At 54.3% G+C, this 25035-nt stretch overlaps 2 protein-coding genes across 2 annotated transcripts in view; one reads left to right on the top strand and one right to left on the bottom strand.

The window, feature by feature from the left end:
- CIB4 (calcium and integrin binding family member 4) overlaps window positions 1-7821 on the top strand; it is a 46258-nt gene extending 38437 nt beyond the window's left edge. Inside the window, exons 5-7 of the mRNA XM_045883947.1 lie at window positions 5274-5383; window positions 6255-6343; window positions 7791-7821. Coding sequence (XP_045739903.1) covers window positions 5274-5383; window positions 6255-6343; window positions 7791-7821 — 230 coding nt within the window. The remainder of the gene's footprint in view (window positions 1-5273; window positions 5384-6254; window positions 6344-7790) is intronic.
- Window positions 7822-9737: 1916 nt separating this feature from the next.
- CIMIP2C (ciliary microtubule inner protein 2C) lies at window positions 9738-24918 on the bottom strand. The gene is made up of 4 exons (XM_045883722.2): window positions 24845-24918; window positions 13843-14116; window positions 12531-12643; window positions 9738-9882 (listed from the first exon to the last, which is right to left on the bottom strand). The coding sequence occupies exons 1-4, from the start codon at window positions 24916-24918 to the stop codon at window positions 9738-9740; spliced, it is 606 nt and encodes a 201-aa protein (XP_045739678.1).
- Window positions 24919-25035: the final 117 nt, after the last annotated feature.

The following is a 25035-nucleotide window of genomic DNA, read 5'->3' as shown; positions in this document are numbered from 1 at the left end:
CTGGGGAGGAACCCACTTACAAGCTCACTCTGGTTGTTGGCAAGTGCATTTCCTTGTGTCTATGGAGCTTAGAGCCCTGGCTTCCCACTGGCTATCCGATGGAGGCTGCCCTCAGTTTCCAGAGGCTGGTCTGTACTCCTTGCCACATGGGCCTCCCCTGACATAGCCACTTGCTTCTTCAAAGACAGCTAGAGAGAGTCTCTTGAGTGCGTATGCTGGTAAGATAGAGTCTTATATAACATTGTAATCACGGAATTAACATCCCATCACTGTTGCCAAATTCCGATGGTGAGATATAAGTCGCAGTTCCCTTCCACAGGAAAGGGACATGGAGATTATATATGCATAAACACCAAGAGGGGCTTGTCATGGAGTGGGGAGGGCTCTAGAGCTTGTCCATCACAAGCAACATGGAACCTGTGGGAGAACTGAAGCAGCCTCCCGAGGATGCAACTGGCAAGTGGTCAGGAAGTGAGGCAGCTGCTATCTTCTTTTCTCTCGCTGGCTGCCTGGTCTCTCATCTCCGCTTCTCTCTGTGCATTTGCTCTTTCTGCAGACTTTTATGCTTCTGTGCCTATGGGCCAAAGATGAACACCCTGGTCCCCCATTTTCTCAGGAGAGGCTGATGGCTCAGCCAAACGCATGATCTTGCTACTCCCGGGCTGGGTAAACAGACTTGTCCAACCAACCGCAGCCCAGAAGATGCAGAGTCACATAACAAACACAACTCCCAAGGCCCACTGCTGGGAGTGAGGACACTTCTCAGAGATGGTAAAGTGTGGGCTGAGCAGATGTGCCCAAAGATGTCTGCCTCAGCTGTCTTTCCATGGTTTCCAGAGCTAAATAAACAAAAACACCCAAACCTTCAGGGAGCTACAAGAACAGCAGGTTCTCTTCAGGCTTCAAGGCACAGGAGCTAAACTGTGCTCAGCTGAGAAGTGGGAAGAATGCCTTCACTCCCAAGAGGTCAGACTGAGCACCTCAGGTCAGATTAGGGACCAGATACCACGTGTCCCCCACGCTGTCAGCGTGTCCTCCTCCAGCCCCTCTCTCCAGGCCCCCTTGATGGGTTTCCTTCCTCCTTGAGCTCCGGCACAAAAACAGAAAGTGCAAAGCCTTCATGCAAATCAGCTGTACAAATAGATGCCTGGGGACTCATAAACTCCAAGGCTTCATCAGATATACCCAGACAAATCTGAATTCTCTTTGGGTTCAGAAGATTTGTTGCCTTACGGAGCTGTCAGCAGGATTAGAGATGGGACACGTGAATCTCTGAGCCCGGTGCTTGGCGCGTGGGAGCTGCTCAGTACATTGAGGTGGGAAGGGTAGCAGTGAAGGCAGAAGAGGAAGAAGAAAAAGGAAAAGGAGAAGGTGGTAATGGCCCTGGTGAGCCTTCTTAGCCAAAGTCCAGAGACTTACCTCGATGCCCTAACGCCTTGGTCCTCCATGAGTGGCCCATGCACCAGCAGCGACATTGCCAGGAGGCCCATTAGGAATGCAGACTCCCCAGCCCCCCAGCCCTGCCACACACCTGCTGCATCAGAGTCCACATGTTAACAAGACCCCCAGCTCGGTCCTCCACATCTTAAAGTTTAGGAGACACTGCTCTAACCCATTGGGTCTCAAACGTGATTGCACGCTGCAATCATCTGGGGACTCAAGACCCACGGCTACTTGGGCCCCAGCTGCACAGATCTGATGTAAGGTGTGCCCTGGTTGATGGGCTTTTTCAAAGCTCCCTGGGTGATTCTTAAGTGCAGCAGAGTTTCGGAGCTACTATACCAGTTTGGCTTGCATTCAGTTATATGTAAGTGTCCATGTTTAAAAAAAAAAAAAAAAAAAAAAAGCCTGGAATTAGGCTGTCCAGAGCCAGGGGGAAGTAGGCAATGCCTGGCTCCTTCCAGCCCCCCTAATCTGCCACCTTTAGTATGGGACTGTTGTTCTCATCATCACAAGATGGTGTCTGTGCCTACAGGCTTCTCATCTTCATTCCAGGCAGGAAGAAAAAAGGACGGGAGAAGGGATAAGAAGCAAATGAACATTTGAAGGCACAGATGAAGTTGACTCTTCTGTAACAAGCTTTCTTGGACGCCCCACCCAGCAGCTTTGGACTGCTCTGTACAGAACCATGTCACATGGCCACAGATAGCTGCAACGGAGACTGGAAAGCTGGGTATTTTAAACTGAACACAGCATCACCCTGGACAGGAATTGCACTGCTGTTCATAGGAAGGAAGGGGGGATGGCTCTCCGTCAAGAATCCAGCCCCTGGGTTGTACCTGCTGGGCTCCAGTTTCTGCTTTGAGGGACGTTCCTGGCCTCCAGTGGATCGAGCCCCCACCCTCTCTGTAAGAACTTTCACCTGTCACAGACCAACACCCCAGCCCTGCCTTCCTGCTCCCATCGGCAGGGCTGCCACCAGATGTGAATGACCTTCAGGCAGGTGCCAGAGCACCAGCGGGAGAGTTTGCCACACCGCCCCGAGACCTGACCCAGGACGGAGGGCTGGGAGAGGCAAGGGAGGCAGCCTCCGTTCTCCTGCGAATGATGGTGGAGGCGTGCCCTTCCCCACTCAACCAACATGGGCTGATTTCTGTAAAAGGACTTCGTAAATTGCAAGGAGTAACAGGACAGGGAGGTTGGGATGGTGATAGCAAGAGTGTTCTGGGGGAAACCTGAAGGCTGAGCCCCGATTCTCCAAGCTCTCTCTAACCTCCCTGTTGTCGGGAAATGGCAAGAGGTAGGCCCTCCCCCATTCTCAGAACGGCCCCGGCTGCAGGTCTGAGGCTGCTGAGTTTGCAGGGGCTGGCCAGCCGCCCAGAGCTCCCAGCCCCCACCCCTTTCCCAGTCGTCTCTGCCCTTGCACCCCCAAAGGAGGGGAACTGTCCAGGACTACATTCTACTCCAGCAAATGATTCTGTTTTCTGATGGCCTGGGACCAGAGCCATGTCACTTTGCTGCAGCCTCTGCATATGGGAGCTGGGCCAGTGGGACGCCTGGGGACACTGCAGGGTCTCTGGGAGAGGCTGCGGAGCTTCTTACCAGCAGTGCAATGTCACTGCGGCTGCCCCCTCCCTCCAGTCCCGGTGCCGGTCCCTCGGCCCCTCCACCTGCCCCCAGCCCTCACTCATGATGTGTGAAAGCAGAGCTGCGCAGGGAGAGCCCGGATGAACGGCTCAGGACTTCACCTCCAGGACCTGGGGCTGATAAACAGTTGGCCAGGGGGGAGACATCTGCTTAAGGACCGGTTTGGTGAGCTGTCCTTTCATATCCATTTCCTGTCCAGGGGGACGGAGACAGAAGTCTGAGCTCTACCCCTGAAGGATCCTGTGACATCAGGGCACTTGCTCCCTCATTCCAGGACCAATATAGCTCTAGCTTTCGTTCTTCAAAGCGAGAGATTACAGTTTCCAGGGTTGGCATTTTCAGTATTTAACATCCTCAAATGGCACAAAATTGAGCCTCTACTCTACCTAATGAGCATCTTCTATATTCCAAACCCCATGCCAGAAGACTTCCATGCATTTCCTTATTTAATTTTCACAGCGACTCTGTGGAGGTACTGTCAGTCTGTTTATGGATGAGGAAACGGAGGCTCAGGCCATGCATTAGTTTGGGTTAAATTTGGTGGCAAATGACAGGGAACCCCAAGTGGTTTACACAAAATAGCTTCCAAGATCTCTGGCAGCTACGTGTTATTTCTCTAACGTGTAGAATCCCAGAGGCAGTTGTCCACGGTGGTTCTGCAAGGTCCGGGACGTAGGTTCCTCCGTGGTGTCACTTTATCCTCTGTCCCCAAGGTCGCCTCAGTGTCACAAAGAAGGTATAGCCTTCTCTTTAAAGACGTTCCCAGAAGTTGTCTGTGCCTCTTCCGCTTGCATCTCACTGGCCAGAACTCAAACGTGGGGCCACATCAAGCAGCAAGGGAGGCTGGGAAGTATAGTGTTTAGACGGTCACACACCCAGCTAAAAATTGGGTGCTTCATTACAATGAGAGCAGTTACGAGTGATTCAGAGCACAGACTTCCCACAAAGTTGTAGCGCCTGGGTTTACTACTGTCCAGGCAGGCAGGAACCAGTCTGGTACCTCTGTGCACGGATGCCGGGCTTGGGGATGGGCACCCAGGAGGGACCCACGTGTCTGCCAAGTGCAAACGAGCGAGGTGGAGGCAAGAAGCAGGTGCTGCAACAGGAAAACAAGGCAGCCCTAGGCCACCGGTGCCGAGGAGAGCAAGGCTCATGCTGGGAGGACAGGTCCTGTGTTAGGAGCTGCTGGAGCTCGAGGACGGAGCCATCCTGGGCCTGAGGGTGTCAGGGAGACTTCACAGGAAGGCAAGGGAGGGCAAGCGCACGGTGAGTTAGAGTACCCCAGGGCTTGGAGGAAAAGGAGGAGGGCACTCCAGGCCAGGGGCTGCCTTCGGCAAAGGCTGGGGGTAGAAGCACTCCGGGCCTGTAGAGACTTGCAGCAGGCACTGAGAGGCCCAGGCACACCCTTCCAAGGCGCCTCTGTAGGGAACTGGGTTAAACACACCCGGGGCGGGGGGTAGGGGGCCGTCCAGGGTGCCGGGAGCTTGTGTAATGCCCACATTTTGTTGTTGTTGACATACAATGTTACAGTATTTTCATAGGAATGACCATATTTTTGAATTCAAAAAGGAGGACTCAAGGTCTGACAAGGGTCAGGGTGCTCCCTGGAGTGGATGCTGGGCATTATCCTCAGCACAGGCGGGGCAGGTGCTCAGGTCACCCTGCGCAGGGCCAGGAGCAGGGACCTGTGCTCAAGGCCAGGCGTTCCCAGCTCCCGGTCACCAAACCATCTACTGGCTTAATGAGCTCTGAGGTGAAGATTTTCATAGCACGGTGGGTGACGCAGGCTTGGGGACCAGCCTAGCTGGGTCCAAATCCCGCCTCCCACTTACCGGCAGCGTGGGCCAACATCTCACACCTCTGTGCCTCAGTGTCCTTTTGGCAGAGTGAGACTCATAAAAGGTTGACTGTGAAGTGACTGAAAACAGGTGAAGCTCTCAGGACATGTCTGAGCGGACAGGTGAATGCTCATGACTATTGCTGTGTTTATCATGTTATTCAGCACCTCCTGGGTCTGCAGCAACCCACCCCCCTGCCCCCTTTGCTACTTGCCTGCCCAGGGCTCTCTGAGGGCCAGGCTCGAGGCCCACCTGGGACGGTGGGGCTCTGTGGGCCCATGGCTCCCTGGACTCCTGGAAGGCTGAGGAAGCTCCCCTTTCCTCTCACACTCTGCCTTCTCTTTGCAGATTTTAACGAGAATGGCTTCATCGACGAGGAGGACCTGCAGAGGATTGTCCTCCGACTGCTCAACAGTGATGACGTGTCTGAGGACCTGCTGACTGACCTCACGAACCACGTGTGTGCCCTGGGGCCACACAGGCTGGGTTGGGCCAGGCCATCCCCCAAAGCCCCTGGGTGGCAGGCAGGGTGGGGTGTCCTGAGGGATGGGCACACAGCTGGAGGCAACTATCACCCAAGTGATATCACCCAAGTTTGCGTCTTTCCTCCAAAGTCCTTCCTTCCAGGGTCCCCAAGAGCAGGTGCCCGAGCCACCCACTCCAAAGGGTCCTCCCACCCACACTGCAGTCACTGTGGGCAGGTGGCCCGACAGCAGCTTAGCCTCAGATGGACACATCACCACGTCCCCTTTCCCACGTTATCCCAGATGTCCTAGAGTGACAGTCCAAAGTGTGACAGGACATGAAGGCAGCCTCATGAATCTGTTTGTCCTAAGACCATGGGAACCGTCAAGTGCTTGTGGTCTGGATTGAAACTAGAAACAAAGATAAAACCATGAAAGGTCATCACTGCCTCCTAGGCCTGACAGGGCCCCTTGCAAGTACTGGCCCCTGCCTTGTGACCGGATATAGGTGTGGGTGGGGGATGTCACCCCATTCACCCCTGCACCCATTTTCACTGCCAAGTTTGTGCTGGAGGCACGAAGGGGACTCTTCCCATGAGGTCCCAGACAGACCTCAGTGCACATAACCTTATCTCTGCATCTCCATGTCTTTGTCTGGGGTGGGGAGTAGTGGGGGGGGGGGGCGGGGAGAAGAACATCTGCCTCAAGGGAGGGAGAAGTCACATGCATGTTAAGCACCTAGCAGAGAGCCTGGCCTATGGGCAGCACTTGGTGTGAGACATTTTCCTCTCCGCCTGTGTCCCCATCTCACTTTCTCATACTGGGCTCCTCTCTGCTCTCTGGCTCCTTCTGCACCCCTGGCCAGGTCCTGAATGAGTCGGATCTGGACAATGACAACATGCTGTCTTTCTCAGAGTTTGAACATGCTATGGCCAAGTCTCCAGACTTCATGAAGTAAGGTGTTCTGGAGTGGGGGAAGGGGAGAGACCAGCATAGTGGGGGGGGGGGGGCCCAGGAAGAGCCAATGAAGCCCCTCATCTTCCCAAGGAGGTCATGAGTTTCCAGGGTACTTTGCCGATTCTTTCAGAGTCAGCAAACCTGGAGCTTTGGAGAAATTAGGTAACCTACATTTCCAACCTTTAGAAAGAAGGAGTGGGGTTTTAACCAGAAAAGGCAAGATTACATTCCAGGCTCTGCAAATGATGCGGGTGGTCCTGACTTCAGGTACTGACCATCTAGAGCTGGCCTGGCACACTGGTGTCTTCCCCCCAGGTACAGGGGCCTCTAGGACTGACCGGCGGGTGGCCTTTGCCACTGCCCATCCTGCTCCCCTGCCCCCACAACTCCAGAGGTCACCAGGAGTCGGGGATTTGCACGGGGGTGTAAAGATGTTCGTCATGGAGTATTTCCAAACCTTGTTTCAGGCAGAAGGGGCATTAATGGTCTTGTATCTTGATGCAGACACCCTTGAGATGATTGGCCATCTCCATATTGCCCAGGCCATGTTTAACCATCTTGTTTGGATCCTTCCAGTTATGGGGAAAGCACCACCCCTGGAGGCAGCCCATTCATGATCGCACAGCCCTGTTAGAATGCCCTTACTGGGTGGAGTTGGCATCTGTTTGCATACGTCTGCCCTTGGTCTTATAGTCTAGGTGAATTTGATAGCAAAGAATGCCCACGCATGATGGTTTAACCAACCAATCAGAAAAAGAATAAAGACAACTAGACCTCAGAGAATACCTGGTCAGGAACCGAAGATAGTGTATTTTCTCTCTTCTCTGTGCCTGGAGTCTCTGCCTCTCTCCTCAGCTCCTCTGCACTTAGCTCTACATGCAAACCAGAAATCTCTCCTTTGTCAAACAGGAGGCCACTCATGGCCTCCCGGCAGCAGTCGGTCACTCCAAAGTAGTATCTCTCAGCTCTGACTCCAAATTCCCAGAGAATCCGATTAGCCCGAGTCGGGTCAGGTGTCCACCCCTCTTCCAGTCACGTGGTGGGAGGAGAGGGCTCTCCAGGCCAACCCGGCTGCTTTGGGGCCCAGGCCTGGGCAGACCCTCTGAAAGGCTGTCCACACTAGGAACCACCCCAACTAAGGGTAATTCCTCTTCTTCCAGAACAGCTCAGCACATAACTGAGGCCAGAATCCTGTCCTCCTTGCCTTTCTCTTTGAATCTCTCCCATTTCTTTCCATTGGTTTTGGCACCACGAGGTTCTGACACTCTTCGCTTTCTGGTGATGCTAAAAGGAACATAAGGCTTTGGGAGGGTTTGCAACAATTGCAAACCGGCCATCCCAGAGAGAGGGACGAGAGGGGGCCTCCAGGACCACTATGAACCTAGAGAGTGGAGGGCATTTTAGAGCTGTAGCTCAGGGTGGCTCATGGGATGCTTTCTCTCAGCTCCTTTCGGATTCACTTCTGGGGCTTTTGATGTTGTCACAAATACCTGAGCTGGCAGCCTCGAGGTGGACCACTGGAACTTGGAATTCAACCCCCTTCGGGCACTGGGGGACTCTGAGCAGAAGTATGACTTTGTCCCTGTCCTACCTCACTTCTGGACTATTGTTTATTCAATAAAGCTAAACAAAAGCCTTTCCCATCCCCCCACCAGTTCATCTTTTGAATACAGGATCGCATAGAAGTACCTTTTATTAAGGACTGCTCATTCTAGGGCTTAAGTTTGCCGATGACAGCAAGCTAGCTGGGATGACCAGCCTTTTTGAGGACAGGGTTCAAATCCCAACCCACATCACAGCAGGGACCAGGCCAAATGGGATGAAGTTTATGCAGAAAATCCACATCATTCCCTTCCTTCACTGGAGCTACCTCCCAGCATCTCCTGCTGCCGACTGTACAGAGACATGTATATAGCGGTCATTCCGGTTGGTGCCCGGCTTCCCAGTCCTTGTCACGGGAGAAGACATCTAGGACCCACTTGGCAACCCCAGGCTCCAGGATGCAACAGTGTGGACCAGCAGTTGGGGTTTATTTGCTTTGCTCTTCAGCCAAATCCTGGAATGAATTCGGCCACCACAGGGACCCTTTGGCACCCAGGTGGTCAAGGAGTCTGGGTCACAGGAGAAGCCCCTTATAGGGTCTCTGAGAGCTGACAGATGCCTCTCTGATGGGCACACAGTTTTTCTCATTTACATGGTCCTCTAAGGAGGTGTCTAAACACCAGCTCCCAGGGGAGGGGCTGTCTCACTGTACTCATTGACATGTACTTGAACCTGCAGTGGTCTCTTTGCCTTTAGGTCCTGTTTCACCCATTCAAGAGGTAATAAATTTCCCATTGATTGATGACAGTCCCTTGATCAACTCTAAGAGATGCTGGAATGTTGGAGAAACCCTGTCATGTGGATACGTACCTGGCCTGAGGTCCCCATCCCAGATCCTGTCTATGGAGGGGCTGTCCCCCACATCCTGTCCCCTGCCCCAGCAGGCAGGAGGCCTCCCAGGAAATGAGAAGCAGCAGCCTGGTGAGAGCAGACACTCCAGACTCCCCACCTCAGGCATGTGACCTGGGATCCCATTCCCCCCATTTCCTTGAAGAATGGCTTAGTCCTGGGTCACTCCCTCCTGTGTTGTTCTAGAAGTAGTCCCCAGGGGAGATGCCAAATCAGCCTGTGCATGCCAGTCTGGGCAGAATGCAGAGAGAGGTTGCTGGACACAGCTTTTTCTCTCCAGTACCAGAAGGGCTTCAGGGCTGAGTCATCCCTACCTCTGAGTCTCCACATGGACCACAGGCAGGTTATGTAGTGGGAAAACGAGGGCTTGGGTCAAAACACTGGGTCACTTCTAAGCTGTGGGAGCTTGGGCAACTTTCTCAACCTCCAAGACTCCGTGTCTTTATCAGTAAAGTGGGGCCAACACCACCTCCCTCACAAGTAAGTGTGCGGACTAAATGATGCCAAGTCAGGGCTCAAACTAGAAGTCCTTTGCATCCGACCCCCTGTGCAATTGTTCCATGGTCACTTCCCCATCGTTCTCAGACATGCGATCATGGGGCTTCCTCGATTATACTCGTGGAAGCAGATGGGAGGTATCTCTGTACCTGAGTGAACCGCCACCAAGACTCAGGAGCCCTTCAGTTCTTGGTCCTACCTGCCCCCACCTCAGAGGAAGGGTTGGGGGGGGCCCAGTAGGTCACTGGACACTGCTTTCTACTGGCTTGAAACCCTGAGCTGAGCTTTCTACAGGCCTTAAGACCCAGTGCTGTGTGACCCTCAGGCATGTCCTTGTTGCGGCCAAATGTTCCTGGAGCTCAGAGGAGAAGACCATGGGTTTGTTCGTGGCTAAAGATTTTATTCCAAAAAGCCAACCTGGCCAGAGCCAGGCTCTCAGACATCATGCTCTGAACTCAAAGTAGCGATCTCTCTTCTGCCGCTCGTGTGGGGAGACCCTCTTCCCCGAGGGGAATGTCTGGTAGGTCTTCAGGTTCTCAGGGGATACTCTTAAAAGGTGCCACTTCTTCTCTGGGGTCAGAGGAGGACTGGGGGCAAGGATGGAGCCAGCATTATGCAGTGTGCCAGGGAGGTGGGGGGGATGCCCATCCACAGCCCTGCGTGCCCAGTGTTCTAGCCCATCCTGACCCTATGAATGCTCATCAGCTCAACATCTGATAAGTCACCCTGCAGTTCAGATCAGAATAATTTGTACTTGTACAATGGTACAGTGGTTAAGAGAGAGAACATGGGTGTCAGACAGAACATGGCTGTCAGATTCTGGCTCAACTCTTGCTGGAAGTGGACACATAAAATGGACTAATGTTAGTACATCTGTCTTAGCTTTGTTTTTTTTTGTTTGTTTGTTTGTTTTTTAAAGATTTTATTCATTTATTTGTGAGAGAGAATGAGAGACAGAGAGCACGCAAGGGAGGAGGGTCAGAGGGAGAAGCAGACTCCCCGCTGAGCAGGGAGCCCGATGCGGGACTTAATCCCGGGACTCCAGGATCATGACCTGAGCTGAAGGCAGTCGCTTAACTGACTGAGCCACCCAGGCGCCCTGTCTTAGCTTTGTTTTGAGGAGTAAATGAGGTAATGCTTATAAAGCACTTCAATAATGCTGGACAAGGAGGAAACACTCAACAAATATAAGAAATGGTGATGATGGTGATGATGGTGGTGATGGTAATGGTGGTGATAGTGATGGCGGTGATGGTGACGGTGGTGGTGATGGTGGCAACGGTGATGGTGGTGATGGTGATGGTGGTGATGGTGATGATGGTGATGGTGGTGATGGTGGTGGTGATGGTGGTGATGATGATGACAGTATGGTGATGATGGTGATGGTGGTGGTGATGATGGTGATGGTGATGGTGATGATGGTGATGGTGGTGGTGGTGGTGATGGTGGTGATATGATGGTGGTGATGATGGTGATGGTGGTGGTGATGGTGGCGATGGTGGGATGGTGATGGTGATGACAATGATGATGGTGATGGTGGTCATGTGATGATGATGGTGATGGTGGTGGTGATCGTGGTGGTGATGGTGATGGTGGTGATGATGACAGTATGGTGATGATGGTGATGGTGGCGATGGTGATGGTGGTGACGGTGATGGTGTTGATGGTGATGATGATGCTGGTGATGGTGGTGATGGTGGCGACGGTGATGGTGGTGATGGTGGCGACGGTGATGGTGGTGATGGTGGTGATGGTGATGACAGTATGGTGATGATGGTGATGGTGGTGGTGATGGTGGTGATGTGATGGTAGTGACGGTGATGGTGATGGTTATGATGATGATGATGGTGATGGTGGTGATAGTGATGGTGGTGACAGTGATGATGGTGATGGTGATATAATGGTGATAGTAGTGATGGTGGTGATGGTGATGAAACTCGGGAAAGGGCAGGGATTTGCCCCAAGCCACAGTGGTGATCAGGAAAAGGGCTGCGTGCAGGCACTGACCCTACTACTCCCAATGACCTGGTTGGCCCTCTGAGCTGTGTGAAGCCATCAGCTGCATATGCTGCCAGAAAACTCGGAGAAGAAATGGAGCTGGGGCATCCCAGGCTCCCCACAGCTGGGGGAGGTGCAGATCCGGCCCAGAGTGATCTCGAGAGGAGATATGTCCTCAGGAGAGGCCCCACACTGCCTCCAGGTTTGGTCTGACTCAGAGCCACCCAAGGGGTGGAGATGGCCAACCCAGAGTCCTAGAGTTGGTGTCAGGAGATCTTGGTTTCTCCAGGTTCTACCTCCAACCAGACTTGCTACCTGGCACAAGTTTCTGAGGCCATCACTAAACCTCAGTTTCCCTATCTATAAAATGGGTCCCTCTATCTTACAGAGAGGAAACTACAGAGGCAGTTAAATTTGTGTCTTTAAAAAACCATTAAACTCAATGGAAAGTTTTGCTGCCTTATCAATAATGATGGTGGCGAGGCTTGGGGTTCTTGAGGCAAGCAAATGGTCAGCATGTAGTTGGAAACCCAAGATCTTTCCACTGACCTCCTGATGCCTCCTTCCCCACACAACGCCTTGGCAGCACGGACTTGATTTCCATGCCTTGGTGTCAGGAGGGAGAGCAAGACAAACATGTACCTGGATTATCTTACAGGGCAGAGCTGGCCTTCCCTGGGAAAAGCAGCTCTCCTGGATAAAAGCAGTGAGATTCAGGCAGTGGGGAAAGTTCACATTTTGTTAGATGGACAGTTGGACTTTGAAAGCTATTTTGTAGTCCCGAAGACAACATTTTCTGAGTCTGGTCAGAGTTGGAGGGAGGGACCAATTCCCTGCTCTGTGTAGTGTCCTCTGTGTCCGCCAGAGGGCAGCAGTTCCTCACTGCTCAGAGCAGCGGTGACCACGTTTGGACGAGTGTAGCTGCAAGGCTGCCATTGCAGGGGAGAAGCCTGCAGGTTCGGGCCAGCAAAGATGGTGGGGTTTGCTCCCAAACTCCCCAGGCATCTGGCCAGGAAAACACTCTTTCTGATTCCGCTCATTCAGGTTCCTGGTTTCCCTGTGAGGCTGCCCAAACCCTGACCCCTTGCTCTGTAACCATCACCCTCTGCACTGTAGGCTCCTTAGGGCCAGACCTTAACTCATTTCTCAGGCTGAGTGGCTGCGTGCCTGGCTGAAAGCAGGTGCCCATGGACATGTGTCTGTAGAATGCATGAATGAAGGGAGGGCAGGCACTCACAGGTCGGTGGGGAGGGGGTACCGTTCCCGCTCCTTCACAGGCAGCACGAAGTAGGGGACCCGGGGCACCATGCCCGTCTTGTCTAGATAGTACTTCCGATGCCACTGTGCCATCTACAGCTCGACCCAAGGAAGAGATGACAGGTTGTTAGTATGCAGCAGTGACGCGGGGCCCCTGCATTTCCCACCTGGCTATACCTGGGCAGGGGGTGGGGGCTGCCTCCCCTAATGCCCCTGTTGGAGTCCCCAGCTGGGTGTCCTCCCTGAGACCAGCTTCCCGTCTGTCTAACGGGGATAATGGCCCACAGCGTACCAGCTTTGCTAGGGAGAGTAAAGGAGACAAGCAACCAGCAGAGGTAAGGTATGTGACTCCTGGCTCAGCAGGTGGCAAGTTTGTTTCTCCCTCCCCCCTCCTCCCCAGGACTGGGGGGTCCTCTGTGTGAGAGCCATGATGGAGAGCAAAGACCCTTCTGTGCCCATTGACACAGTTCCCCAGCCCCTGGACGTCTGACAGCGTTGACTCGGTCCTCTCCCTGGGGAAGCTGCCTTCTCATACAGTTCTCTGCCCTAAGGACCAGGAGGTACCCGCGTCCTTGAACTCAGGCTGGAGGGATGTTTGCAAGAGAAAAGAGGGAGAGAGTGGGGTTTCTAGGAACACAGCAGAGAATGAGCCCCGGCCCCCAGGGAGGTGGGCGAACACCTCGGTGCCTGTGGCCCCTGGGGTTGTGTCTGAACCGGACCCAGAGGAGGCTTTAAGAGCCAGAGGAGCAGGACCAGAACATCAGGGGGTGGGCAGTTAGGTTCCAGTCTGGGGCTGAGGTTGACTCGGGGCACATTCTCAGAGGGTCTGTGAAACAGAGAGGTGTCAGGTGGGGACCAGGACCCAGGTGGGCAAGGACAGTCGGGGACGGGGGCTTAGTGGGCCCTATGTGTGTGTGTGTTGGGGGGGGTCATCCTGTAGGTGAATCTTTGGCCTTTTACTCTAGTAGGAAGTAAGCAAGGGCCCACAGGGCCACGGGGCAGAGGTGAGGGTGGGCACATCCCCAAAGGCTCCAGTTCTACCCGCAGTGGGGATAAACAGGGACAAGAGCCCCAGGAGTCCCTGGGATGGAGGGGGCATCTAAGAAACCGAGTCCCGAGCCCTGTCCCCAGTGCCCCTAGCCAAACTCATAGGTTCCTTGCTAGCTCAGGGGCTCAGAAAAAGCAAACAAAGTCACTCTTTGAGGGTGAGAGGTCTCTGGCCCCGCCATCGCTCCAGCCCACTCCCCCACCGCCACGGAGAGGAGGTAGCAGCCCAGCCCAGGGCAGCCCACCTGGTAGAAACCCATGAGTTGGGCGGAGCGGTCACTATCCAGGTTGAAGCGGGTGTAGACGGGGGTGTGCAGCCAGCGGTCCCGGGTGTGGGAGCGCTTACTCAGCACCAGGTCGGGGTTGGAGGAGAAGAGGGTCGGGAAGTGGCCGCCTTTGCTGAAGGGAGTGTGGCTCTTCTCCAGGGCAGCGTGGCGTTGGTCCTGGAAGTACTTGAGGGTGGTGGTGCCGTAGGGGGAGCCAAAGGAGAAGGCCACACTGGGGACATGGCCTTGGTACCTGCCATGGTAATGGGGAGTGGGGAGAACGGGAAGGGAGATCAGTGCAAGGTTCCAGGGCCAGTTCCAAGAGAGGCCCTGAAAACCCAGGGATGGGGTCAGTGGGCCCCGTGGGTCACTTCTGGGCTTTGAGAAGCTTCCCTAAGGGGCACTGCCCAGCTCGGGGCTCCGGGGCACGATGAGGGAAAGAGGCTCTGGGCCTCTCCTCCCTATAGAGGACGGTCATCCCTCCAGACTAGAGGCTGAGGCAGGGACCAGAGCACCGGGGCCCCATCCTGAGCCCCAAGCAAGCCTGCAGACAAGTCACTCTCCATTCCGAAGATGGCAGGCCTCCTGCTGCTATCTCGTTAAGGGTCGCGAGAATATCAGAAGTTGGGGGGACACAGCAGTGTGACGATGCTGTCAGACTGGTTGCAGCCAAGGCCTGGGTTCACGTGCTGCAGCCTTTGGCCTCGTGAGGCGCCACTCACACCAGCTGCCAGGAGCCCCATCGCCCACTGCAACCACGGAGGCCAGCGAGAGGGGCAGGGGGCTGGCGAGCGGGGCCCCTGGAGACCCCGGGGAACACACGCCCGCACAGGACGCTAAGGAGCCCCAGTCAGGTGAGATTTACACAGAGAGCCAGGCTTGCTGCGGCCAAGTGAGGGGAGACCGGGCGACCCCCGAAGAGCAGGAGCGTCAGACTTTGTGCAAGGGACAGAGATCAGTGCTTTCCCGGTCAGTGCTTCTCACCTCCTAAAACCCGGCCTGGACCCCATGGTGCCCTTGAAATGGCCCTTGACAAGGCCATCACGGGTCGCCTGCCGCACTGGATGTTGGTGACCTCTGCCTTCTCAAAACGCCGCTCCTGGATTTTAGGACACTATTCTCTCCTTGTCTGCTGGTCTTCACCTGCCTCTCTGACCATTCCTTCCCGGTTCCCCCCCGCCCACCATGACGCGCCTCCTCTGCTCTCTTCCTCCAGGGTCCGTCCTGAGCCCACACAGTCCCCTGCGTGATGGTATCCATGCCGAGGCCTTAACCGTCACCCTTGTGTGGATGACCCCTGGTCTTCATCTCCAGCCCAGAAGTTCCCTCAGACTCCCCTACACAGTGGCACCCTAGACCTCTCCCTCAGATGTCCCAGGCACTATCTCTCCCCACCACCTCCCCAACAGCTAGTCCCATCTCGGTGAAGAGCACTGGCCAGATGGCCACGCTGCCTCTTACCTGGACCGTGGCCGCAGCAACCCCTCATCCTCCTAACCACGCTCTTACCTCCCACCCCGTTCCCATACTTCAGCCGGACTGACCTTCTAAAGTCAAGCCCTTAGCGTGGCATTCAAGGCCGTCTGAGAGTGGACCTCGCCTCCTTCTCCAGCCTCACCAGCTGCCCCGCCCCGGGTTGTAAAGAGCCATTTGCAGTTTCCTGCCTGTAGCTGCTTTTTCTCCCTCCCACCCCGTGTCTCTCCCATGGCATTTGCCCTGTGCCCCCCAGCCATCAGGAATGCCTGCCCTCTCCCGCCGCTCCTGATGCTTGCCCACAAATACTAAAGGATCCCATTAAATACTGTGAGCCTTAAGAAGCTAAATACTATGGGGCCCCTGGGTGGCTCAGTCGGGTTAAGCATCCAACTCTTGATTTCAGCTCAGGTCATGATCTCAGGGTCGTGCGATCAAGCCCCACACTGGGCTCCACTCTCAGCACAGAGTCTGCTTGGGATTCTCTCTCCCTCTGCCTCTGCCTCTCCCCCTGCCTCTCCCCCTGCTCGTGCTCTCTTTCTTTCTTGAATAAATAAATCTTTTTTTAAAAAACAGACCTGTCCTATCACTTCCTTGAAGATCCTTTCCTTGCCACCTCTTCCAGGTCTAGGTGGGTCGTGTTCTCTGTGCCCATCCCACCACTAGCCAAACCTCACTCTGAATGCTCTTGTCTCTGTCTCCGCCACTAGGCTGGGAGCTCCTTGAGCATAGCTGGCTCATGTCTAACCTCTGGATCCCCAGTTTTCAGCACCAGGTCTGGCACGTGGTCTGAGTAGGAAACGTTTAGGGAACAAACAAAATGAGTGGCTGCCTGCCTACAGCATCAGTGATGTTTCCAGCTGGGCCCGCTCACACCGATGCCCGACGACCGTGCTGCAGGGACCCCCGGGGCCTCCCCTGCTGGGATGCCAGGGGCCTCGCCTGTGCTCAGCTGAGTTCTCTTACCAGGGAAGCCCCAGGGAGTGCGGGGAGCCTGCCGGCCCCTGCGACATCACAGGCTTCCCCGTCTCACCAGGCCAAAGCGCACTGTGGTCTAAGGTCCGCGCTTCAGGGTCACCTGCAGCAGCTGCTCTGGGCCTCGGCCTCCTCACCAATAAAATTAGAGAGCAGTGCATGGCTTGCTTTTTCCCATCAGGCGGGAGTCAGGAAGCCAAGCCCGGGGATTACTGACAGGCCTTCCAATTGCTCTCCACTGTGAGCAAAATAGAACAAGAGCCCCTCCCTGGTTCCTGGCCCTACCTCCCCTCAGCAGCTGTGCCCTTCTAGAATCTTGCAGCACTTGAGGTTGCCTGGGCCCAAGCAGGGAGTGAGGGGAGAAGCTTTCCACTGCACTCAGGCATTCACCCAGCCTTCCCTCTCCTGCCTGTGGCTTCTCTCCATCCTTGAGACCATGACCCTCAGGATCCTAACCTGCTCCCACCTGCCTCTGCCCTTCTGCTGGATCCTCCCGAGTTCCTCAATGATGGCTGGGTCTCCTTCTCTCCTGGAAAGACAGTAGGGCTGGTGATGCCTGTGAGGTCACCTTGGCCACTTCCGGGACAGAGTCCTCCTCTTTGCCACGGTTTCCCCCCTCCTGGGTCCGGAGCCTCCCCTCCTGCCCTCCCTCCGCCCCCATCAGTCCCTCTCTATTTCTCTCAGCCTCTGTCCTCCCTCCTTGCCATCTATACTCTCTCCTGCTCTCTTAGCTTCTTCCTCTCTGCCTATAAACACGCACATTTGTGTGCATTTTTCCCAGGTTGCAAAATCCTCCAGTAGGCCTTGCCCCCTTGCATCCCACTCTTTCTCTTCCCTTATTCCCGAATTTCCCTGTGGAATGTTCTGTACCTTCTGCCTTTGTTTCTCCCTCTCCCATTCTTCCCTTGACCTCCCTCAGTCTGATTTTTCACCACCACCTCCCCCCCACCCCGGCTTCAATGTGAGCCTGTATTTTTTCATTAAAGTAATGTAAAATCATCCAATTGCCAAATCCAACATCCTCGGCTCACCCTTTCTCGGTGGCAACACTCGCGCTGATGCAGAAACTCATTTGCAAGAAACATAACCTGAGCGGTAGAAACAGAGTTCCTGAGAGTTCTTTGCGCTATGTATGAAACCGAATAACAATATAAGCTAGACAGTCAAGCAGTCAAAGTCCGGCAGTAGGAAGAAGCTTCTTCCTTCCTCCTGATAAGTCCTTCCACATGGAGGGAGCTCCCTACAGACGTGCCTCCGACCCCCACTTGTCCTTCCACCTTCAGGTGGAAGAACGTTGGGCTGGCGGGCTGAAGAGGGAAAGGAGGTTGCCTGGGCCCAAGCAGGGAGTGAGGGGAGAAGCTTTTCACTGGAAGCAAGCCAGCCCACACGGCTCCTCGGTGCTGTTTTGGGCGCACACACTCTCTCCTTCAGGAGGAGAGCCTGCCGCAATCCAGCCCTCTGCCACCTCCTTCCGGGGTCCAGTACCAGTCCTGTTCTCCCATATCAGCTTTCACTCTTTTGTCTTACTTCTCCAGTGGTTCAGAAGGCAGGAATGAAAGAGAGGCTGGTCATCAGGTGCTGTCAAACCCCAACAGAAAGATCATACAGCGACAGCACCAAAATGAAAGAAAGGTTGTCTGCAACATTGTGTCGGGACAAGAGCGTGACCCAAGAACATCAGACTGGCCAAGCGGCCATTCAGATAGAAAGGCAGCCGCTGGTCCTTTCCCGGCAAGAAAGAGCTCAGGAACCAAAGCAACCCATAGGCTCTCCTTGCAAGTAGCGTTCAGTGACGAAATCCTGCCAACTAGGAGATGATTCAAAAGAAAGAAATACCCAGAATGTAGAACCTCTGTGAAAAGGAGTGGTGGTTAGCTTCAAATCTATTTAAGTACGGAACTAGAAATAGCAGCGAGGTGAAGTCTGGTGACAGCGCGGAACGTAAATGTTATAAAACCTGTCAAAGGGAAAAATAATTTCGGCAACAAAAATTGGGGGGGTGGGTGGAGGGGCGATGGGAGTGCACTTACGAAGAATTTATAAGCAGAGTCAACCCATGGCAACTAAATCTAAAATGTGTTGTTGAAAAACACACAACACAGTGACTCTCACCCCTGGATGGTTTTATTTTCCCTCCCTCCCTCTCTTTTAGACAGATCTTTTAGGAATTAATATCTCTTGAGCTGAATTAGCATTAATCTAAAGTCTGGGAATTCTTCCATTTTATGCCAGCATCTTTCTCTTCGGTGAAGTCCTAGTAAGATTACATTTCATGATTTTCATTTTAAAATAGCAAATGTGGCATGATCATATTTTTATAGAATTGCTTTGTCTATCTTTCTACCCACCCAGCCAGCCAGCCATCAAGTCTTTTTGCTGAATAGACGCCCAATGAGGAACTGGAAGGAAGTTCACCAAAAGCTAACCCTGGTTCATTCTAGGTGTTCGGATTTGGGGTGCTTTGTTTCTTTCTGCTTTGTATGTGTATCTTTTTTTTTTTTTTTTTTAAGACAGTGAGATAGTGTTAAGAATTACTTTACTGGGAACCTACTGTGCGCCAGTGTTGGGAATCCAGAGGTCCACAAGCCTCGGCCCTTCTTCCTCCTGCCTAACCCCTCATTCCGTATTTACTGAGACACACGGTATGTGTGCAAGAGCTCTGATGCCTTTAAACGCAGGGAGAGAGGCCCATTCCCCGGGGTGGGGTGGGGGCGGGATTGGTGGAGCCCCAAGAAGGGCCTTCCACTGGGGTCAGGCTTTGAAGAGAACCTCAGTGTGGAGGGGGATGGCCTGGGAACTCGTTCTCTTCCCCTGCTTATCTTCTAGGTGCTTCCAGATGCCCCAGAGTCCTCTTCTCTTTTCAGAGACCCACTCCCTCTGGGAAAGCTCATTTATGTTAGACTTCCAATACTGCCCATACACCAAGGATGCCCAGAGCTGTGTCTCTGTGTTTCTTCTCCCGGCTAAGGATTCACATACCTAGTCGTTCATATAGGGCTTGCCCACGAGTGCCAGGTGCAGACTGATCAAAACCAGCCTGTTCCTCCTCCTCCTGGATAGCTCTGCTTGGCTTAATGACACCCATATCCACCCCTTACCAGCCAGAAACCAGGATTCACGCCATCCTCCCTTCTCCATCCCCCTTCTGTCCCTAGGCCCTGTGCTTCTCCCACGGCTGCCAGCCTGGCTCTTTGCTTGCTGGAGCAGTTTTCAGTCTCCCAGCCAGTCTCCCAGACCAAGTCTCACCCCTCCAGCCGGCTGTCCACACTGCTGCCAGAATGATCTTTCTCAAACATGCATCACATCACTAAGGCTCACCTCTCGCTTCTCGCTTCCCCACGTGCGCCCAATGCCCCGGAAGCGTCACATGCTGCCCACACCTCTGAGCCTTCGCACACATCCACCCAACCGGGATGCCATGTCTCCTCCTGCCCCCGGGGGGTTCCCCACCCTTTCACAGAACCAGAGCTCTCTGTCGCCTTCCCTAACCACACACCCTCTACCAAACGTGAATTGTCACATCCTTCGTCCACGCTCAGGCGCACATTCATCCACTTCCTCTGCTGATCTGTGTTCCCCTCTATCCTCAGCACCTACGCAGCACCTAACACAGGACTAGTGCTCAATAAACGTCCGCTGGAGGGGGCAGAAGTCCCGAAACCCGGGGGCACCATGTCCCAGAACACTGCTTTCAAGGGGCTTGGCTCTGATCTGCAGAGTGCACGCGGGCACACAGCGTCCCACCCACAGGGGCCTTGGTGCTCCTCGGAAGAAAGGAGCTATAGAAATGTGACGTGTTCCTGTGATTCTTGTCTTCACCACCCCCAGGCTCTCTGCCATACTCCTCCTCTGCTCCCCGATTTTCCACCTTCTCTGAATGCCAAGATATTTGCATCCCAATAGAATAGAAGCCCCCTCCTCCGCAATCCTCCTAAGGTTGGATTTCTGATCCTGTTCAGAGTTTGCTGCTCAGGGAGGGGCGCAGGGGTGCGCACATATGTGCACACGTTCACATTCATGTAGCACTCAGAGGGCATGCCTCGGCTAGCCAGGTCTGTGTCCCCTGCCCGCACTTGCAGTTGTGTGCCTTGAGGGCGACCCTGTGTGGTTCTACCGTAAAGCTTTCCGAAGGCCTGTTGTTGGTCGTGTGGCCGGCCGTGGTAGAAAGAACCGAGGGGAATGGCAGGAATGGCAGGTTTCATAACGGGGCATCCAACAGTCCCTACGGTGCTCCCACACCTCCTCCTTGACCCCCTCCTCAGCCACCTGCACGCGAGCTGGGAGACTGTGCTCAGCTGGGACCCCCGGCAATGATCTTGTGTGTATTCCTGTGCGTACAGGGAGCAATCCCTCCCTGCCTCTTGATGACCCTGATTGGCCCCAGACCTGACATTAAAATTAATTACCATGCCATCAGAGATCCCATGAGCAGCCTTATTAACTAATTAACTTGTGACTATTCAGCACGTCCTCATTCCACGCGCGCCTTCTCCAAAACACTTCCTGCGGAGTACAGGGCCAGCAGACCCTTCCCCTGGGCACAAACTTTCAAAGGCTCCCCGTTGTCTAGGAAATTAAGTACAAATGGGCTAGGCACTCAAGGACCTGCTTGATGTGGGCCCCTGGGAGCGATCTTCCCAACCTTCTCATCCACTTCCTTGTTGCAGCTTTTCCACTCCAGCTAAACAGGCTTTTGTTGCTCTGGAGGCATATCCGGCCAGCACCTTCACCCCTGCCTCTCCTCGGGCCATCCCCTCCATCCCGAAGACACTCCTCTCCTCCTCTCCCTGCCTTGGGACCTTAGCCATGCCTCAAGGTGCATTTCTAAGACCTTTTCCATGGAGCCACCCACAGACCATGCTTGTCCTCTCCATTGAACTGTCTGTGCCCTTTGTGACTTTTTTTATTTAAGTTTTAATTTTTTTAAGTCATCTCTACACCCAACGTGGGGCTCGAACTCATGACCCCAAAATCAAGAGTCATCATGCTCTTCCAACTGAGCCGGGCAGGAGCCCCCCTTTGTGACTCTCTTCTGTCCCAGTTCACATTCTGGCTATATTGCAATTACCTGGGCCTTTAGTCTAGTCTTTCTTTCTGAAGTATAAACTCTGTGGGGAGAGAAGGAGGTGTTCTCCTCCTGTCTGCATCCTGGCACTCCTGGCCCTCAGGAGATGCTCTGTACATATTTGTTGAAATGAACTGACAAATGGAGGCACATTTTAAAGGACTGATAATTCTTCTGGAAAGAAGGAGGGTCCCTGTTACAAAGCCTAGGTCTCCAGCGGCCCCTGGCACCCTGTTCTTAGGAAGCCTCCCCAGTTCTTCCGGGTTGTGTGAGAGGTATCAGTTGCCTATCTGGGCACATGGAGTCTCCTACATCCCTTTGGCATGTGGCCTTTGTTTTGTAGCCGAGGATGCACGGGCCTGTCTCCAGGGCTGCACCTGCAGCACCAGGGCTTGGGCTGAAATGGAAGGGGGTCCCCTGTCCCGGCCTGGCCCGGTGAGGTCTCAGGCCTGCAGCAGTTGGCAGGGGCCGGGGGTGTGCTGGAGGTGGTGAGTACTGGCTCCTACTGGCCGAAGGGAGCTGATTACTAAAGTTCCAGGATTTTTTTCAAGCTGTTGTTAAACAAGCCAGCATTAAAATTTAATTGTAAAAAAAATTAAATTATATAAAGTCACAATTAAAGAAATTATATTGAAAACAAAGGTGATAAACCCTCAAAACTGATTACTCCCTGATTATGTCACTATGTTTCACCACCGTCCGTGTCCTGGAGTTTAGTTACGACTCTTGCATGTGTAGGGTGGAATGATCGGGTCCGTGTGCTGCTATGCACCTCTTCCCAGCTCTGCACGGTGACATTGTGCTGCTAGCTTGAAATCAGCCACAGTGGGAGGGTTCATACCACAGACAGGAGAGAAATGCTGCAGATCAAGTCTTTTTCCCTCCAGAGAGCTGGCTGTCTAGGGATTCCGGGTAAGGGGACATAGTCACCTCTGTGTGGCCACCTTCTTGAGAATGTCCTCTTGATAGTGGAATGCACTGATTTTAGGGTCTTGCGGCCCCTAAGGCTCAAGCCCAGCTCAGTGGCAGATAGGGGCCCAGCTGCCACTCCAGGCAGACAGGGGGAAGTGACGGGGGGCAAGTCCCCCTGCCCTTGCTCCTGGTGAGAGCCCCTGGGCAGAGCTGGGGGCGTCAGGGGCAGCACCAGTCCGGCCATGAATGAAGGCACAGTGGCGGGTCAAGTGTTTGGACGAAGAGCCTGGTGAGGTGTGGTGGGAGGCAGAGAGCAAGGGGATGGATACCACTTAGATGTGACCTGCAAGCAGGAGGCACAGAGCCCCCACTGAGGCTGGTCTCATCCCTTGAAAAGCCTTACAATCCCAGGGACTTGGACCCAAGAATTCCCTGCTCACTGCAGGGAGGGCACACAGGCCAGGCACTGGCAAGGTGCCTGAGGGTTGTGTTGCCCAGAGCAGCAAAGAACCAGGAGGAGCTCCATGGCAACGAGTCTGAAGCCCAGCATCCTGTTTCCCTTGGTACCCAGAATCAGGCCTTGAACACGGCAGGGATCTAACTAATGGTAATAGCTAACAATTGGAGGGATTGAGGAGAGCCTGGGTGCTGAAGTCACACGGACATGGCACGGTAACTTGCTGAATGACCCCAGGCAAGCTGTTGGTTTCTCATCTGGGTTGTTGCAAAGGTTTTTTAGAGAAAGTGTGTAAAGAGCCCTGCACAGTGCCTGGTACACAGTAGGTGCTCACACCCGGGGGGCTCACACTGCCGGCTTGTCCATCACCAGCTTGGGACTCAAGCAAGTTCCCCTGGGCAGACCTCAGTGACCACATCTGGAACAGGAGGGGGCTGGGCCACAAGATCTCCCAAGTCCTTACCACTGGGAATATGCTCTGCCTCTAAGAATAAAACTGGTAAGGGGGATGATTTGAGTGTCAGAAGAGACTGGCTGTGCTTAAAATCCTGTGATTAATATTTATAATTAATTATCCAGGTGTGGTGGGGAACCTGGGATTCTTTCATTAAGTTAACAAAATGAGGTAGCATTTAGAAACAAAAGATAATTCATTCCTCATCGATGGGGATTTTAGGGACAGCATATCCCTCCCAGAAAGATCCGTGGCAAAAGCCGCAGATACAGGCTCAGCTATTCAGACTAGTCCAGCTCACGCTTGGAGCCTTCTTTATGATTCACTTGTTATCACAATTTCTAGATCAATCCCAGGACTGGGTGCTCGAGGGAGCTGCAGACGGGGGGCATGGATAGAAGAGCAACACAGGATCGCTCCTGAAATACACAACCCCTCCTGGCCCCAGACAGAGTGGGGGAGACACTTGGGGAGGGTTAGGTCCCACCTGGGGATGGTGGGGATCTGAAGAAAAAAATATAATAATGTATAGAATGAAACCCCATAATAAACACCCAGAATGTGGTATGAACACCACTCTCCAGGGCTGCCAAGATGGCTTTGAACTAAGCCTCATGTGATTACACCGCAACGGGGACCCATCAAGGGCGGCCCCTGCTTGTATGTCTTATAACAAACCTGGCACATCCCAAGCGCTCAGCACGTCTTTGTCAAAGGAATGCCTAAATGAAGGAAAGGATTAATAGGAAAACCCTAAGCCACCTTTTCTAACACACCTGGCTTGACATCAGGAGCGTCTCAGAATCCAGTCCCTGCCCTCCACGCCCGGGGCGACTGGTGGGGGAGAGAAAGAGAATCTTACACCCTGGGAAAAAAGCTTGGGAGTGGAAATCTCAGACACTTTGACAGAAGGGGCCACAGAATGGAAGAGACCGTCAGACTTGCATCTTAGATGTGTGGGGCTTGATACCAGCCAGAGAAAGGAAAGGTAGGTTTGACCCTGCATCTGAAAATGCTAAAGGCAAGGCAGATCTGCCGACTGGGAAGCTTTCAAAGCCAGCATTCTGTGAGGATTAGGTGAGATCGGTGGGAGAACCGACCACAAAGTCCGGCGGCCAGTGCACCCGCCGTGCCACTTCGAAACCCACCCAGGCGCCCACCCGGTCTCCTTTCGTCCTTCATCCGACAAATGCGACTCCTGCGCGAATCCTGGGGGCGCCACACCGGGCTGGGGCCCGAAAAGACGGCTCCCTTCTCAGCTCCCCACGCGAATCCTGGGGGCGCCACACCGGGCTGGGGCCCGAAAAGACGGCTCCCTTCTCAGCTCCCCACGCTCTCGCTCCCTTCCAGGCGTCTCCAAACACCAACCTCACGCGGGGGCTCCCGCGCCTCCCCCTTGCGGGGCCGCAGGCCCGGTGTGCTCGGCGCTCGCTGGGAACCCACTTTCTACGAACGTGGTCCCGGAGAGTCCCCGCCACCCCCTGCCCTGAGCGCGCCAGCCCCGGGGGAGGCCCCCAGCCAGAGGAACCGTTGGCGCTCGCGGTTCCCTCAAACCCCAAAGACGCGGGGACGGAGATTCGAGCCGGAGGAGGGTTCTCCGGGCGAGACGCGGACTCCACCCCACGGGTTCAGGCGGCGGCCTTACCCGGGCATGAGGCCGGGGGGCACGTAGGCGGCATTGAACTCGGTCAGTAGGGTGCCCGCGCTGCGGGAGGCCATGGTGGGTGCGGTGAGCGCGCAGCGAGCCCGGCGCCCCAGCGCTCCCCGCCCGACGGTAAACAGCCCGGGGTCACCCGGCAACCGCGCGCCGGGCAACGTGACGGGGCCCAGCGGCCG

Source organism: Mirounga angustirostris, unplaced genomic scaffold (genome assembly GCF_029215605.1).
Source record: "Mirounga angustirostris isolate CCGP_5_RB_7025 unplaced genomic scaffold, mMirAng1.0.hap1 SCAF_10, whole genome shotgun sequence".
Taxonomy (NCBI): Eukaryota; Metazoa; Chordata; class Mammalia; order Carnivora; family Phocidae; genus Mirounga; species Mirounga angustirostris.
Note: the sequence above shows the minus strand (reverse complement) of the source record. Positions and strands in the feature narration are given on the sequence as shown.